Source organism: Gymnoscopelus microlampas (genome assembly GCF_963454915.1).
Source record: "Gymnoscopelus microlampas genome assembly, chromosome: 13".
Classification (NCBI taxonomy): Eukaryota; Metazoa; Chordata; class Actinopteri; order Myctophiformes; family Myctophidae; genus Gymnoscopelus; species Gymnoscopelus microlampas.
The window spans coordinates 48,588,378-48,606,661 of NC_139950.1; the positions used below are offsets into that span (position 1 = coordinate 48,588,378).

The 18,284-nt window shown below is 41.8% G+C and overlaps 1 protein-coding gene across 2 annotated transcripts in view; it reads right to left on the minus strand.

The window, feature by feature from the left end:
- Positions 1 to 18,284, minus strand: part of eml4 (EMAP like 4) — a 69,726-nt gene that overhangs the window by 4,252 nt on the left and 47,190 nt on the right. For both annotated transcript variants that reach the window (XR_014602112.1, XM_084076551.1), the window contains exons 15-23: positions 17,948 to 18,096; positions 14,921 to 15,046; positions 13,846 to 13,977; positions 5,780 to 5,847; positions 4,473 to 4,561; positions 3,282 to 3,379; positions 2,285 to 2,372; positions 714 to 812; positions 136 to 266 (exon numbers count right to left, since the gene is read on the minus strand). Coding sequence is in view for 1 of the 2 variants with exons in the window: in XM_084076551.1 (XP_083932677.1) it covers positions 136 to 266; positions 714 to 812; positions 2,285 to 2,372; positions 3,282 to 3,379; positions 4,473 to 4,561; positions 5,780 to 5,847; positions 13,846 to 13,977; positions 14,921 to 15,046; positions 17,948 to 18,096 (980 nt within the window). In the remaining variant the exon portion in view is untranslated. The remainder of the gene's footprint in view (positions 1 to 135; positions 267 to 713; positions 813 to 2,284; positions 2,373 to 3,281; positions 3,380 to 4,472; positions 4,562 to 5,779; positions 5,848 to 13,845; positions 13,978 to 14,920; positions 15,047 to 17,947; positions 18,097 to 18,284) is intronic.

An 18,284-nucleotide genomic window follows, 5' to 3' on the forward strand; every position in this document is an offset into this window, starting at 1 on the left:
TATATATATATATATATATATATATATATATATATATATATATTGATGTCCTCACAAGCATAGCAATACAAACGTGTGTGTGTGAGTGTGAGTGTGTGTGTGTGTGTGTGTGTGTGTGTGTGTGTGTGTGTGTACCTTGAATCTAGAACAGGGGTAAGCGAACAGGTGAACTTTACAGAAGTCGTCGGCCAAGGCGATGACCTTCCTGCTGTGAGACCTGATCAGAGCGTTGATGTCCGTCCCGTCAGAACCCTCCGGCCACACGCCTACACACACACACACACACACACACAGAGAAACACACACACACACACACACACACACACACACACACAGAGAGAAACACACACACACACACACACACACACACACACACACACACACACACACACAGAGAGAGAGAAACACACACACACACACACACACACACACACACACACACACACACACACACACACACACACACACACACACAGAGAGAGAGAAACACACACACACACACACACACACACACACAGAGAGAAACACACACACACACACACACAAACAGTCACAGACACACAAACAGACACAGACGGGGGGCAAACCAGCCACCAGGGGGCAGAAACACATCAGGTTTCAGAATGATCACATTTACAGTTTAGCACCACACACACACACACACACACACACACACACACACACACACACACACACACACGCGCTGCACTAACCAAAGACGTGGTATCCCAGGACACAGGTGTACGTGGCCCAGTCAATGTCTTTACACTCAGACTTGTTTCTGATCAGCTTGCAGCCGTTTGGAATGTCCCCTGAAAACACATGAACACGTTGGATTGTGTCCCTCAAACACATTAGACCAATCAATAGTCTGATTAAACGTGATAATGTCCCATTCAGCGCATTGACAGCATCCGGAATGGGGGCCTTCCTCCTATCAAGGTGTCTTGGCTTAACAAACCTATTGGCATGATTAAAGTAATACTAGGTAACTCTTTCCAAAAAAACTAAAGTTAAATTGGATATCTTTTGTGAGTGGCAAATGTTTCACAACGCCCACTGCATGAATGTCACCCCTGAAAGCCTTTTATAAATATATTTTCCTGTTTGGCCAGGAACTACCGCACCAGTTTCCTGTTTGGCGCGAATAACAAAAAGGAATCTCACGCTGTTTTTAAGACATTACAGGATTTGAAGATGGAAAAACAACGCGTCGCAGCGCGACGCGTTGTGAGCTTGTAGATCTGCTATTTTCAGAACGCCACACAAGAGCGCAACCAAACATAAAATGACTTGTCTTTCAGTTCTACTGGATCTCTTCTCCACTAGTTTTAATTTGTTGATGAAATTGTCAATATATTTAGTCATAGTTTTAGTCATCGTAGCTTAGTTTTTATTTCGTTTTTATTTAGTTTTTGTCAGTGGAAAAAGGTAGTCAACATTTTAGTTTTAGTCGACGAAATCAACACTAGTAATTACCATTCTATCAACTGATAGGGACCCACGTGCAATTGGACACTTGTTAACACATTCCCTGCCAGAGTTTATTCATAAGGTACTCACCCACTGCCAGCGTTTTTGAGTTTTATAGCCTTTTGAACCGTTCACAAAAACATTATATCCATTAAAATCCGCGATCGGATGGTGTTTATAAACAGCAACGACGGACGTTCGAGCCCTCATAATGTTGACACTTTTTTTTCTTTTTCTTCTTCTGTGGTATCAGCGGCCCAAAGAGGCTGCAAACGTCATATCCGTTTGGCTGTGACGTGGCTGTGACGTTTCCCCACCGGCCATCTTAGATTAGCTTAGCATCCGATCGGCTATCAGATCGTTTTTAAACACAAAGAGGATAACCGTTCGTCGATCAAAGACAAGAAAATACAACCGGAGCTTACCATTCGTTTTTTAAACCGTGTGAAAACCATGATCTTTAGCCAAAACCAGGGAAAAACTGTTTTTTCAAGATAAAAACGAACCGGAAACGGTTGTCGGAAATTTTCTCATAGGATGGGTCGGAAGCGTCACAGAGAAAAAAAAAAATCAAGGATGGTACCAAAAATTTTTTTTTTCGTTATTAAACCACATAAAAAGACGATCCCGAGATATCTCGGGATACGCAGGTAACGGGTGGATTTAATGTCCCGCGATATCTCGGGATTGGCAGTATATGTGTTAATTGCCTAATTGCGTAACTATTCTCACGTGTTCCAGGACTATTTAATGAGTTTCTGTCTGTCTGTATTCATTTGGCCCGGATGAAGTTAAAATGTGATCAACTCACAGTAAAGGATCTCGTAGTCTCCTGAGTTGGACATGATGTAGTTGTTGTCTGGAGACCAGTCCAGATGAGTGATGTAGCTGGAATGTCCCTGAGCACAGACAGACAGGGAGACGTAAAGACAGACAGGAAAATATAAAGACAGACAGACAGACAGACAGACAGACAGACAGACAGTTAATTACATTACATTACATTATATCACATCACAGTCATTTAGCAGACGCTTTTATCCAAAGCGACTTACAATAAGTGCATTCAACATAGGTAGGGAACAAAACAACTAATCACCAGAGGTCTGAAGTGCATTTTCTGCTAAAACAGGCAACTAAGACTAGTATACCTAGCGCTAAGGTAAAAGTGCAATATATCAGCTACCTACTTTCTTAAACAGATGAGACAAATAGCAAAATGAAATGAGCAAGAGCTAGAACAAATAAGTGTATCGACTAAACAAGATCCAATAAAACAATACAATAATAAAACAAGAGTTCGTACAACTAGTTAACAACAAGTACGCAAGGCGAAGAGGAAGGGTAGTGTTTCCTGAAGAGGTGGGTTTTCAGCCTGCGGTGAAAGATGGGCAGTGACTCTGCTGTCCTGACATCAGTGGGAAGTTCATTCCACCACTGTGGGGCCAGAACAGAGAAAAGTGGTCGGGCAGGGGTGTAGGCATTGACCATAGCCCGGAGGTAAGAAGGAGCGGTTCCTTTCACTGCCCTATAGGCTAGCACCAGGGTTTTAAAGTGGATGTGAGCCGCTACGGGGAGCCAGTGTAGAGAACGGAGAAGGATAGTTGTGTGGGAGAACTTGGGGCGGTTGAACACCGGTTAACGGGCGGTTAATGTTCAAACTGCAAACTACAATCCCCAAATTCTAACGCAGGATTCAAAAACATTCTGGAAAGTGAGGACCGACCAGCTAAATGTTCCTCTCACACACACACACGGGCAAACACACACACACACACACACACACACACACACACACACACACTTACAGTGCACTTCCCGTATCTGGAGTACTTGCGTCCTTTCTCTGCTACAGTGTAGAGGTAAATAAAGTTGTCATGTGATCCCACTGCTAACAAGCTGCCATCTGGAGAAAGAGACACACACACACACACACACACACACACACACACACACACACACACACACACACACACACACACACACACACACACACACACACACACACTTATATATTGTATACCGTCACTGTCGGGAAGAAACCTTGTATCTTCATAATTCCAACGTTTTATGTTTTTCCACAAATTAACCCATTTTTGGGCGGGAACCCCTATTTGTAACTAAACCTTTCAGGACGGGAACCCCTTTTGGGAGTTATTGTTGCTATGTACAGTATATAGCAACATACATTTTTATCTTAGAATAAATATTTGAAGTTTTTCAGAAAACCTAGGTCAGGATTTAGAAGGCGTTTTTAGTATCTGCCTCAGGTCTAAATGGGATAAGGCTCTACTTCATAGAGTATAGAAGTCCTGACGTCACTCGTTCATCCCCAGGTTCGTAAAGTAATGTCTCTATGGAGAATAACATTGGGTCATCATAGAATCGTCTCATATAAGAATTGTGTTCCAAAAATAAACAAACTGTCTCGGGGATATTGTCAGGGAGGAGGCTCTGTATCGTTTATGATAGTCAGTCACTTATATTTGAAACAGTCTGTTTCTGGCGAAAATGTAACTAATTCAGCGGAAGTAACATTAGCGTTTTCTCACCGTCAGTTGATGTTTCATATCCATAAGAGTCAAACCGCCGGGATCATTTGTTTATTTTTGGAACACACTTCTTATTTGACGCGCACGTCTATGGGAATTCAGAACGGGGGTGAAAAACTGCGAACCAGGTAGGATGTGTAAATTACGTCAGACTTCGGTGCTCTATTGTGTCTCATAGAAGAGCGAGTTGTCTTTTATAAGTGAAAGTGCTTAAGTGAGACACGTTGTGAGCTTGTAGATCTTTCACTATTTCTTAAATCATACATTTCTTAAATCAGACATCTAGAGGTCAGGTTTAGGGGTTGGAATTAAGAATAAAACATGATTTTATACTTAGTTGCATGCCAGTGTCATGCACTGGAAAATTGCCGATCTACAAGCTCGTAGAGTTAAAAAAAAAAGGCTTATTGTGTGTGTGTGTGTGTGTGTGTGTGTGTGTGACCTCACCTATAGAGAACCTCATGACAGACAGCTGTTCGTTGCCATCAGTGTGAATGGCCACCAGATCTCTAGTCTCTGCATCCAGAGCATACCACCTACAGGAATAAAAGAGCATTACCTTATTATAAAATAAAAATGATTGACCATGCACTTAGAAATCAATTGACATTGCTATAAAACATACATGATAACAAATAAGCTGCTTTCTCGCTTGAGAACTGGAAAACGTCCGGGGGAATCATGTCCGGTGACATTGTCCGGTGTTCGGTCTTTCACACATGTAGCATGTAGCATGTAACATGCAGCATGTAGCATGTAGCATGCATGTTTACCCATTCAATCCGAGAACGCATTCTGTGTCATTTTAGATTTTTAGCTTTAACCATTACTTTATAGTTGGGATTTATACATGATCTACAAGCTCTATGAGCTTGTAGATCTTTTTTATTTTTTTTTACATGTAACATGTTGTTTACATTTGTATCTCCAAAATAGCTTAGATATTCATTACATCACCCAGCACTAGATAGAAGTTTGGAAATGTTATTTTGGTCGATTATTTCTCCCCTTCAATAACACCAATTGATATTGTATTTTATATCTTTGGAAAGCCTGATTAGTCACCTATATCAGTGGTTCTCAAACTTTTTCACGTCAAGGACCCCCAAATTGAGACTTATTAGCCCACGGACCCCCATTTGAAAAGATATGCCTCAGGGACCCCCATAAGAGAAGATGTTTACGGCTCTAGCAGTGATTCTCAAACCATTTTAATTTCAAGGAGCCCCCAGTTTGACATGCATTTAGGCTACGGACCCCCATTTAATGGCATTTCTATCTCTGGGAGGACTGGGACCCCAATTTATATTGTAAAATCAATGTTAATTTAACTCAGAGAGTGTACAAATGGATAACGGGTCCATTTGGTTCCATTTGTTAGGGTCCATTTGGTTCCATTTGTTAGGGTCCATTTGGTTCCATTTGTACACTCTCAGAGTTACAGACCCATAAGGGTCCATTTGGACCAACTATCCATCATTTTGCTGGGGACCCCCTGGAACTCCCTCAAGGACCCCTGGGGGTCCCCGGACCCCACTTTGAGAACCAATGACCTATATTGTAAGGATGGTGGATTCGTGGAATGAACAACGCAGCTAAAAGCGAGAGTGAATACCAACAGATAGAATATGGCAGGGGGTTTCTGCACTTCTTTTTAGGTGGGGTGGGGGGGGGGGGTGTGTGCATCATGCATGAGCAGGATGCATACAGTGCTGTGTCTACAGGACCTTCTATGTGGAACAGTCAACACTTACTTTCCTGAGTGGGTTCCTATGGCAACCACCGCTCCGCTAGGATGGAAGTCCGCACAGTGACCGTGTTCCTGAGAGAGAGAGAGAGAGAGAGAGAGAGAGAGAGAGAGAGAGGTGGAGAGAGAGAGAGAGAGAGAGAGAGATAGAGAGAGAGAGCGAGAGAGAGAGAAAGTGTATTTATTAATAATGATACAAGCATGTTTATATAGAGCACCGAAGTCTGACGTAATTTACACATCCTAGGTTTGTCTACCTGGTTTGCGGTTTTCCACCCCCATTCTGAATCCCATAGACGTGTTTAATATCACGTCAAATAAGAAATGTGTTAACAAAAATAAACAAATGACCCCGGCGATTTGACTCTTATGGATATGAAGCATCAACTGACGGTGAGAAAACGATAATGTTACTTCCGCCGAATTAGTTAGATTTTCACCAGAAACAGACTGTATCAAATATAAGTGACTGACTATCATAAACGATACAGTGCCTCCTCCCTGACAATATCGCCGAGACAGTTTGTTTATTTTTGGACCACTATTCTCAGGAGAGACGATTCTAAGATAACCCAATGTTATTCTCCATAGAGAAATGACTTTACGAACCTGGGGATGAACGAGTGACGTCAGGACTTCTGTACTCTATAACTCTAATGTGTTAGAATGTATGATGCCTGTGGCAGAAGTATTTCTTCTTCTTTTTTTGTTGTTTTGAAATATTTACTACTTATTCATATTTGAAAATAACATTCTATCTACATGTATGTGCTTTAACCACTTAAACCCGGAATCCCTCAGGGCTCTATAGTCCTTGGGCCAAACCCCAAAATCTCACATATCGCTACCACCTGGGATGGCAAATTCTAGTTGGGATTTTTTTATTCCTATACATCCCTAGATATTATTTTTGTATGATAGACCTTCCTGAGGCCCAGCTAAATTGGGGTTATCAGCTGCTAAAGTTACCACCCCCCATTGAAAAATGGCATTTTAGACACATGTGCATATCTTGGTATTGGCTCACGTTCAGGGCATATTACAATGTTTTATATTTTATGTTTGGTATCATTTTTAAGGGGACACTTTGAGCTTTCATTCGAGCCCTTTGGTGACTATGTATGATAAGTACAGTGGTCACTGGAGCTCTTCAAACCTTTAATAACCTTTTTTTTCTCACAATTTCCGCCTAAACCATATATTTTCTTTTAGTTCTGTGGCATCAAGAAACATCAGAGACACAAAACACAACAACTGGAATACTGACATGACCCTAAGGATTCAGGAAATGTATAATTTACCCATAGTATTTCATTCTGGGGTGGTAATTTTCAGCCTTATCTTAAACAAGCACTTTTTATGAGAAATAGACCGGTCAATAGGCATATAAGAAAGAGTACCACTAAACCTCCCAAAACGTTGATACAAAAGGGTTTTCAATTGATTCTGGTACCTTTAGGCATGCTTGAGAACATCCCAAATATCCAGGAAAATATACTTAGCAGAAAGGCATAATTTTCAAGATGCCATCCAAGATGGTCATGCAGTTCTGGGCAAGAACCATGCAGTGTTTTGCTTTCAGTACAAATATGTAATTTCTGCCTATTGTAAAAAGGAGACCACTTCTAGGAGAGGAGACTGCATCTATAGCTGTATGAGACCACTGTACTGTATCTAGAAACCACTGTACTGTACTGAATATATTGGAAGTGGTCTGTAGACCACTCTACTGCATCTGTAGACCACTATAGTGCATCTGTAGACCACTCTACTGCATCTGTAGACCACTCTAGTGCATCTGTAGACCACTGTAGTGCATCTGTAGACCACTGTAGTGCATCTGTAGACCACTCTACTGCATCTGTAGACCACTCTAGTGCATCTGTAGACCACTCTACTGCATCTGTAGACCCCTCTACTGCATCTGTAGACCACTCTACTGCATCTGTAGACCACTGTAGTGCATCTGTAGACCCCTCTACTGCATCTGTAGACCACTCTACTGCATCTGTAGACCACTGTAGTGCATCTGTAGACCCCTCTACTGCATCTGTAGATCACTCTAGTGCAGACCACCACACTGTATCTATTGCTATCTGAGACCACTTTACTGTATCTAGAGACCACTGTATTGTGTATATATACCACTGTACTGCATCTATAGCTATATGAGACCACTGTATTGCATCTAGACCACTGTGCTGCATCTATATCCCACTGTACTGAATCTATAAACCACTGTACTGCATATATAGACCATTGTACTGCATCTAAAGACCACTGTACTGCATCTATAGACTAGCTACTGTATCTATAGACTGCTGTACTGTATCGATAGACCACTGTAGTGCATCTGTGTAGACCATGTAGTGCATCTGTAGACCCCTGTCGTGATCTGTAGACCCCTCTAGTGTGTCTGTAGACTACTGTCTTGATCTGTAGACATCTCTGGACACTGATACTGCATCTGTAGACCCCTCTACTGCATCTGTAGACCACTCTAGTGCATCTGTAGACCACTCTACTGCATCTGTAGACCACTATACTGCATCTGTAGACCCCTCTACTGCATCTGTAGACCCCTATACTGCATCTGTAGACCACTCTACTGCATCTGTAGACCCCTATACTGCATCTGTAGACCCCTATACTGCATCTGTAGACCCCTATAATGCATCTGTAGACCACTGTAGTGCATCTGTAGACCACTCTACTGCATCTGTAGACCCCTCTACTGCATCTGTAGACCACTATACTGCATCTGTAGACCCATCTACTGCATCTGCAGACCACTCTACTGCATCTGTAGACCACTGTAGTGCATCTGTAGACCACTCTACTGCATCTGTAGACCCCTCTACTGCATCTGTAGACCACTCTACTGCATCTGTAGACCACTGTAGTGCATCTGTAGACCCCTCTACTGCATCTGCAGACCACTCTAGTGCATCTGTAGACCCCTCTACTGCATCTGTAGACCACTGTAGTGCATCTGTAGACCACTCTACTGCATCTGTAGATCACTCTACTGCATCTGTAGACCCCTCTACTGCATCTGTAGACCACTCTACTGCATCTGTAGACCCCTCTACTGCATCTGTAGACCACTCTACTGCATCTGTACACCACTGTAGTGCATCTGTAGACCACTCTACTGCATCTGTAGACCCCTCTACTGCATCTGTAGACCACTCTACTGCATCTGTAGACCACTGTAGTGCATCTGTAGACCCCTCTACTGCATCTGTAGACCACTCTAGTGCATCTGTAGACCCCTCTACTGCATCTTTAGACCACTCTACTGCATCTGTAGACCACTCTACTGCATCTGTAGACCACGCATCTGTAGACCACTCTACTGCATCTGTAGACCACTGTAGTGCATCTGTAGACCACTCTACTGCATCTGTAGATCACTCTACTGCATCTGTAGATCACTCTAGTGCATCTGTAGATCACTGTACTGCATCTACCGAGCCTTTGTGGCGACATAGTCATGTTAAATGTGCTTTATATATACATGTTTATAGCTGTGTTGAGTTGAGATGCAGTATAGTGGTCTATAGATACAGTACAGTGGTCAATGTATGTGGTCTATAAATGCAGTACAATGGTCTATACATGCAGTACAGTAGTTTATAGATTCAGTACAGTGGGATTGGATGCAGCACAGTGGTTTATAGATTCAGTACAGTGGGATATAGATGCAGCACAGTGGTCTAGATGCAATACAGTGGTCTCATATATGCAGTACAGTGGTCTCACGTAGCAATAGATGCAGTACAGTGGTATATATACAATACAGTGGTCTCTAGATACAGTAAAGTGGTCTCATATAGCAATAGATACAGTGTGGTGGTATATATACAATACAGTGGTCTCTAGATACATTAAAGTGGTCTCATATAGCAATAGATACAGTGTGGTGGTCTAGATACAGTACAGTGGTTTCTAGATACAGTACAGTGGTCTCATACAGCTATAGATGCAGTCTCCTCTCCTAGAAGTGGTCTCCTTTTTACAATAGGCAGAAATTACATATTTGTACTGCATGCAAAACACTGCATGGTTCTTGCCCAGAACTGCATGAGATAGGCATACATTTGGCATGTCTGTACAGGAGAGGCTTGTAGGTATCCATGTAACCCATTTTCATTCACATATATTGAGGTGACAGCTCAAGGGACCATTTGGAAAATGGTGATGGTCGTTTTTCCCTCGCCAAAATGTTGTCATAACTTTGAATCATTAGGTATTTAGCCCCCTTCCCGACAAGGTAGCATGACAAGGTTGGTCCCATTGGAAACCTGAGGTTGTCTGGAATCAAATGGTATCTCTATCTTTGGGCTACGTCTAAATTTGAGTGTTCCACAGTCTCCGAAAGACAGTCTCGCCGGCGTTCCAGCCAGCCATCCCGCAGGTCTCATAGGGTTAATAAAACATTGAAAAAAACACACTTGGGACCACTTTTTTTCTTGGGATCATCAAAATCCCAATATTAGAGGTCCTATGGATGCAAAAATCAAAACTAGAAAAAAAAATAAGCAGTCGCGCGTGGACCCCTCCTAGGGCCTCTACTACTTCAGCTTTGATTCCTGAAAAAACTGCTCCACCACCAAATAGGCCACACCCACTTCATCAACTACTTTAATTGGACACAGGTTTGTTTAATTTATAAAAAAAAGGAGCAGTGTGATGTCCAAAAAGTGTGTTATATAACTTTTAAAATGTTGTTGGCTATGAATGAAAATCCGCCTATAGAGAAAAATAACAACATGTCAAAAAATATAAAAAGCTGCTCCTATGGAAAGTCTATCATATTTTTATTTACTTATATTGGCCCAAAAAACAATTTAGTATAGGTAAGGTTTTGCCAACTTTGTGGTAGCGATATCTCGTCTGGCCCAAGGACTACTATACTAGTGTATTTTTTCCAGTGTTGTGTTATTGTGGGGAAAGCTTTCGCTGAAAATAGCAGATCTACAAGCTCACAACGTTGTGAGCTTGTAATGTCAACGTCTGCAACATTGACATGAAACATGACATGTGTTTGTTGGTTCTTTATATCTCTCTGTGTGTGTGTGTGTGTGTGTGTGTGTGTGTGTGTGTGTGTGTGTGTGTGTGTGTGTGTGTGTGTGTGTGTGTGTGTGTGTGTGTGTGTGTGTGTGTGTGTGTGTGTGTGTGTGTGTGTGTGTGTGTGTGTGCGTGCGTGCGTGCGTGCGTGCGTGCGTGCGTGTGTGTGTGTGTGTTGCTGTGCTGTCTGCACTGGGACATACCAGTTAATATTCACGTCACATTATGGGCTCAAAACGATCACTACGGCGGCTATATCAAACATTCATTAATCTGATCAACCCTCGTGTTCTTTTGCCAGAAGTGGGTGTGTCTGTTAGAGATGTGGACATCTCATGTGGGTCCATAAAAAGATGAATGTATTGATTCAAAGCGGATCACGTGCGGCCGGGTGAAGTAATGCGGAAAGTATTAATGACATATAATACTCTTAAGATGTGAAGTCATGTGTAGATGGGTTAGGGCATCATACCAGCGGGACAACGTTGTTTTTGTCAGTGACTATATTTGTATGTCAAAAAATATTTTGTTCCAAGCACCCCCAGGAGCCCAGGATGTCCAATGTATTTGTATTTAAGTTCATAAAGTTAACATAAGTCTAATAAAAAAAAATAGCAAACAATAAATCTGAATTCCAATGCAAAAATAGCAAAAATAGCAGATCTACAAGCTTTGAGACGCGCTTTGAGCTTGTAGATCTGCTATTTTTGCTACTTCTGTGTGACATAGAATGGCCCGACAGTATATGCAATGTGGCCCTCTGGAGTGACTGGGGAAATATAGTGTCCCTCTCCATCATCAAAGTTGCATCACCCCTGGCGTACATTCTCTGTAGAAAAAATGCACCAGACAACAACATCAGAGATGTGGTTGCAAATGTTGAATTAGTGCTGCTGCGTGCTAAAAGCTAAAACTGTGATGAAAAGAGGTCAACATGCTGGAAGTGACATCAGACACAGATCAGCTGCATCCATTGGAGAAATGTCTCACTCTCTTCAGAGTAGCCATAAACGCTAAAATCATCTGCATTTAATGGTATGCTTCAAAAATGACAAGTTGCACAAAATAAGGCTGCCAAGACTAGTTCTGGGTTGTTCTTATTGAACAAGTGTGAAAAATATGCATGAACGTCTTGCTTGGCCAAGTGTCAAAGAAAGACTTTCTGCTAGTTTACTTACATATTTTCATAGAGTCATTAACTCCAATCTCCAATCTGAGACTCCGATCTGTTTTTATAATAATATAACTTGGTGCTCAGAGATTCACACACACACACACACACACACACCCCACGTGGGCCCCTCGTATAAAAATAGAATTGGGTCAAAAACGGTCCGGACCGTTTTCGGCACTCCTCGTTTGGATTCTCAAAAACGGTCCGGACCGTTTATGGCACTCGATGTGTTAAGAAGACGATAAATTGTCATACAAATAATTGCAATTAAAAATGTCATTGTGTTTTTTTTTGGCATTGAACGATAATACGAGAATACAAATTACATTTCTGTTTGCATTTTAGGGCTTTGTAATCATGAATTACAGATATGACAGATAACTTACATAACTTTACAGTACAAAGGAATCACTGACATATCTAATCATTTTATACTATAAACTAAAATAGTGAAATAGCTGATCTACAAGCTTACAATGCGTCTCTTTGTGACACACTGAAATATTAGGGAGGGACTAGAGCAGGGGTCTTCAACCTTTTCAGGCCAAGGACCCCCTAACTGAGAGAGAGATGAAGCAGGGACCCCCACTATAGATTACACTGAAGCTTAATTAAAGCTTTTCATAGCTGTTGGATTCATGTTAATGTGTATTTTCAGACATTTAACGACTTAAATCGTCAATACTTAGTAAGCTTTCACTCTGTACTTGGTCTGCTCTTTTCCCCCCCCCCCCTCTTTCCCCTCTCGCGCTGCGAGGCGTTGTGAGCTTGTAGATAGGCTATTTTCGGCTAAAGTTGTCCTTAGAATAGGGATGCTAGGGTTCAAGTGGTTCATAACAATGATCCTATCACAGAGAGATTTGGCAGACCCCCTGTAGCAACTCTGAGGACCCCCTAGGGGTCCCGAACGACCCCTGGACTAGAGGAAAAGAGATCCAGTAAAACTAAAGACAAGTCATTCATAGACACTCCTTGAGGCAGTTCCAGGGGTCTCAGGCTAAATGCCAAACAGTTTTAACACTGTAGTCCTATTTTTAAACTTTGGCAATGCTGTGGGGGAGACTACAGAACAACTCAAATGTTGACAAATCTTCTCTCATTGGGGGGGGGGGGGGGGGTCACGGGCACAACATGTTTCCAAAGGGGGTCCTTGACATGAAGACGTTTGAATACGTTTTGAGAGCCACAGGTGTAGAGGCCTTAACCCACTAAGACCGGGAACGCCTCTGTGTCATTTTTAAGATTTCTTTGGCTATTTTTGATTTTTTTCGAGAAAAAAAAAAAAACGTGAAAATTTGTGCAAATCTTTGAATATATATATATTTTTTAACTCACATTTTTCACTCAAATAGTTGCTTCTGGGGGGGGGGATTCGGTTTTTGTTTTTTTAAACGTATGTTGCTATAATTACATACATTATACTAACTTTTTTCATGTCAAGGACCCCCAAAATAACATGTATTTGGCCGTGGACCCCCATCTCAAAAATATTCTGTTCCAGAAGCAAAGAATTTAGTTAAAAATGTTAGTTAAAAAAAACATATATAAATTCGATGATTTGCAAAAATGTTCACGATTTTAAAAGAGCTTGTAGATCTGCTATTTTTGAATAGCTCAAATAAATCTACAAATGACACACAGATGCGTTCCCGCGGTCTTAATGGGTTAAGAGTGAGAGTGTGTGTGTGTGTGTGTGTGTGTGTGTGTGTGTGTGTGAGTGTGTGAGTGTGTGAGAGTGTGTGAGTGCGTGTGTGAGTGTGAGTGTGAGTGTGTGTGTGTGTGTGTGTGTGTGTGTGTGTGAGTGTGAGTGTGTGTGTGCCACATACCTCCAGCTGTCGGCTCCACTCCAGGCTGTGAGACGAGGCGTTCCACAGACACACCATCCTGTCCTGAGCACACGTCAGAAACATCTCTCTGAAGGGATGAGACGCCAGACCCCACAACTCATCTGTATGGCCCTGTGAACGCACACACGCGCGCGCACACACACACACCCCCCCACACAGACACACACACATGTTTGTAATATTATACTCGTGGCGGACATCAACATTTTAGGACGGCACTGAAAACATAGCTAAACGGATGGGACTCACTGAAAAAACCCCCCAGAAAAAACAGGTGTTTGACCCGGATGGGTGGGGCTAAGCAGGACATATAGCAGTGCAACGCTTCTGAGAAAACAGGACATTCGATGTTGTTTCCATCCACTAAAACTAAAACTATGGCGAAAAATGTTGGTCGACTACCTTTCTTCACTGAAGAAAACTAAATAAAAACTAAGCTATGAAGACTAAAACTAAATATATTGACAATTTTGTCAACAAATAAAAACTAGACTAAAATGTTAGTGAGGGATCTAGTGGAGAAGAGATCCAGTAGATCTATAAGACGAGTCATTTTATGTTTGGTTGCGCTCGGGTGTCATGCTCTGAAAATAGCCGATCTACAAGCTCACAACACGTAGCGCTGCGACGCGTTGTGAGCTTGTAGATCGGCTATTTTCAGCATGCAACCAAGTGTAAAATCAGCCATTACTACGCCATCAAGTCAAATCAACTGTAGATTTAGTCGACTATAATCGTATGATATTTATCACTAAAACTAGACAAAAACTAAGACATTCCAGATGACTAAAATATGACAATATATGAAATATTTATTCAAAAGACTATGACTAAAACTAAATCAAAATTTGCTGTCAAAATCCACACTGCTCTGTGCCCTGACGTTACCTAGCATAACATACACGTGTTTTCTACATTCAAAGTAGGCTAGCTAAGCTTAGCTCGACAAGACGAGCCGAGGAGAACGTGCATCAGGCACACGACACTGTGTGACACGCAGGACGTAAGGGGCGGTCCGGTCCACGGGCGAAACGAGAAGAAAAAGGTGCTGTACCTGTACTTGAACCAGGAAGCCATCGTTGAAGGTTCCTCTGAGGATGAAATTCTTCGACGTTCCGACTAGAATCTGTTCTCCCTTCCCCTCCGACACCGCACGAATGGTTCCATACTGCTCTGGTACCTACACAGACAGCCGCACACAGCCGCACACACACACACACACACACGCACACACACACACACACGCACACACACACACACACACACACACACACACACACACACACACAGACAGCCACAAGCACAGACAGCCGCACAGACAGCCACAACATTTTATGTTACATTCAGGTCAAGCTTTTGATCAAGATCTGCTATTTTGTCTATTTCTTTGTACATTGTTTGGAGATTTTCAAGAAGATATTTTGCCTATAATGACACACCCTAACCCTCACTTAAAGATAATCGGGGTGATTTAGGGTCGGAAACGAACCAACCCAAGTAACGGGGGAAGGGGTACCGTCGTACCCCAGCCTAGATCGGGAGCGAATGTCAGCCATGAGTATCCTCTGGTACGTGCGGTTCCACGATCCGATCTTAACCCTTTAAGACCTGAGGCCGATTCTACAAAATGTCTTCTGAATCTATGAACTGTTTTTTGAAAAAAAAAGGTATGTTACTATGTCAGTGGTGCTCAAAGTGTTTCATGTCAAGGACCCCGAGAATGATATGTATTTGGCCGTTTACATCTAGTCAGCGACTGCTAGTGTGTGTGCATGATGTTATAATCCTAAAAAGACCGGGAACGCATCTGTATTTTTAGATTTCTTTGGCTATTCAAAAAGTAGCAGATATACAAGCTCATTTGAAAAATCATTAAAATGTGTCCAAATCTTTGAATATATATATTTTCAAAGCAAACATTTGTAACTCAAATCTTTGCTTCTGGGGATTCTACAAATGTCTTCTAAATCCTAAACGTTTTCTGAGTTGTCAGTGTGGTCCTCAAACCTTTTTTGTGTCAAGGACCCCTCCCCCCATGATATGTATTTGGCCGCGGACCTCATCTCAAAATATGTTGTTCCAGGGACCCCCAGAAGCAAAGATTTGAGTTGAAAACGTTTGCTTTAAACAACATATATATATAATATATTCAAAGATTTGCACCAATTTTCACGATTTAGAAAAAAATATATCAGATCTACAAGCTCGTAGCGCAGCACTCAGTGCTTGTAGAAAAGACATCCTAAAATGACACAGGTGCGTTCCAGGTCGTAATCGGTTAAGAGAATGAATTAATTATGAGAAGATTATCCTGTAGTGTGTGATGCTACCAGATGTCCAAAACGTTTTAACACAATGGCTGCCAATGACGTATATATACGTCTTTTAATTATCAGCTGTTGTCCGCCAAAGACGTATATATACGTCATGGAAAAAAAGAAAAAAAAAAATTTTTTTTTTCAAAAAAAAAATATATATATATTTTTTGAATTTTTTTATAATTTCAACCCTTGTCGAATTACAAACAGATTAGGAGCTAAAAATGTTCGAAGATTTGCTGCTCCATTCACTTCAATGTTAAAATTCAAACGGACAAACAATTCACTTTGTTTTTTGGTTTAAAACTACTGCTTTTGAGCTATATTGAAACATCAAACAACACATGTCAACGAGGTCAAAATGACCTCGTTGACATTTGTGAAACCACACCTGAATCTCATCTGTGATTAGAAACCATCTGGGGATCAATCATACTGGAGGAAAAAATCTGTGGCTACGCGAACAGGTACCAAAATCATGGCAAAACCCTGGCAGAGGCTACAGACTGTTCTGAAAAAACTCTGGCAGGCAATCAAGATTAAAAAAAAATGCCAGTGACTTTCTGCATTTCTTTGATAAAGTGGGGCGCTCCCCTTCCTGGCGCCACGACTTTTCAACGCGGTCCGCGTCCAGTGTTTCTTTTTTGGGGGGGCGGAGCGCTGAGGGCGTTTCAAAAGTAAAACAAGTTCAACTTGTGGAGAGGAGGAGCGTTGCTCATAAACGCAGTGGTGGAAAAAGTACTCAAATTCTTTACTTAAGTAAAAGTACCAATACTGGAATATAAAAATACTCCGTTACAAGTAAAAGTCCAGAATTAAAAAAATACTTGAGTAAAAGTACAAAAGTATTGGCATCAAAATGTACTTAAAGTACCAAAAGTAAAAGTACTAAATATTTGAAAATAGCCGATCTACAAGCTCACAACGCGTCGCGGTGCGACGCGTTGTGAGCTTGTAGATCTGCTATTTTCAAATAGCCTAGGTATAAAATAGGGCTGAAGTGGTTAATGTTTGTTTCATTATATCATAATTTATATCTGAAAAGTAACTAGTAACTAAAGTTTTCAAATAATTGTAGTGGAGTAAAAGTACAATATTTGCCTCTGAGATGTAGTGGAGTAGAAGTAAAAGTATCGGAAATTGGAAATACTCAAGTAAAGTACAAATACCTCAAAATGTTACTTAAGTACAGTACTCAAGTAAATGTACTTAGTTACTTTCCACCACTGCATAAACGTCACGCTGGAGCCGCGGACATTTACTTCCTGACTCCACGTTGATGTTGTTCCAGATCGTTCTATCTGCGCTAATAAGGCACGCGGCGATAAACACGTCTTACAAAGGCCTCCAGACATGATATCCAAAGCTCTTCTCTGCTCATAAACCACTTTAAAGCTCCTAAAAATAGTCGACCCCACAAGCTCCACGGCCGCGCTGCGTCCGCAACGCGCCGTGGAGCTTGTGGGGTCGACTATTTTTAGGAGCAGCGACCCAGTTTACAAGCTCTGAAAGTTTTCAATGTTCCTGCTGCTCAGTCCAGTTCAGGTTCTGCAACAGAACGTATCAGTCACACATGTCACAAATGTGTGATATGTGAAAGCAGATTTATGCTGTTGTAGCGACTGATTTGAGAGGTTACATAGTGAGCGATTTGAAGTTGTATTGCAATATGGGCTCAAGTAAAACATTTATTAAAAAGAAAAGTGTGCAAATGACGATTTACATTTACGTGTGTGTGTGTGTGTGTGTGTGTGTGTGTGTACCTCTATCTCCCTCTCGGGTCGAAGGTCGTGACCCCACAGGATGACCTTGTGGTCCTTGGCTCCTCCGCTCAGCAGGAGGCCGCTCCTCAGCGTACACAACGTGAACACACTGCCTTCATGAGCCTTGATCTGACCGGAGATCTGGTACGCTGCACACACACACACACACACACACACACACACACACACACACACACACACACACACACAGAGAGAGAGAGAGAGAGACATAGGAGTTAGCTGTAGTCGTTTCTTATCAAGACCCATACATTGGTGGTGGGGGGGATGCGTTTGGGGGGCTGGGGACCCCCAGAATTGTTTTTTTTTCCCCAAAATC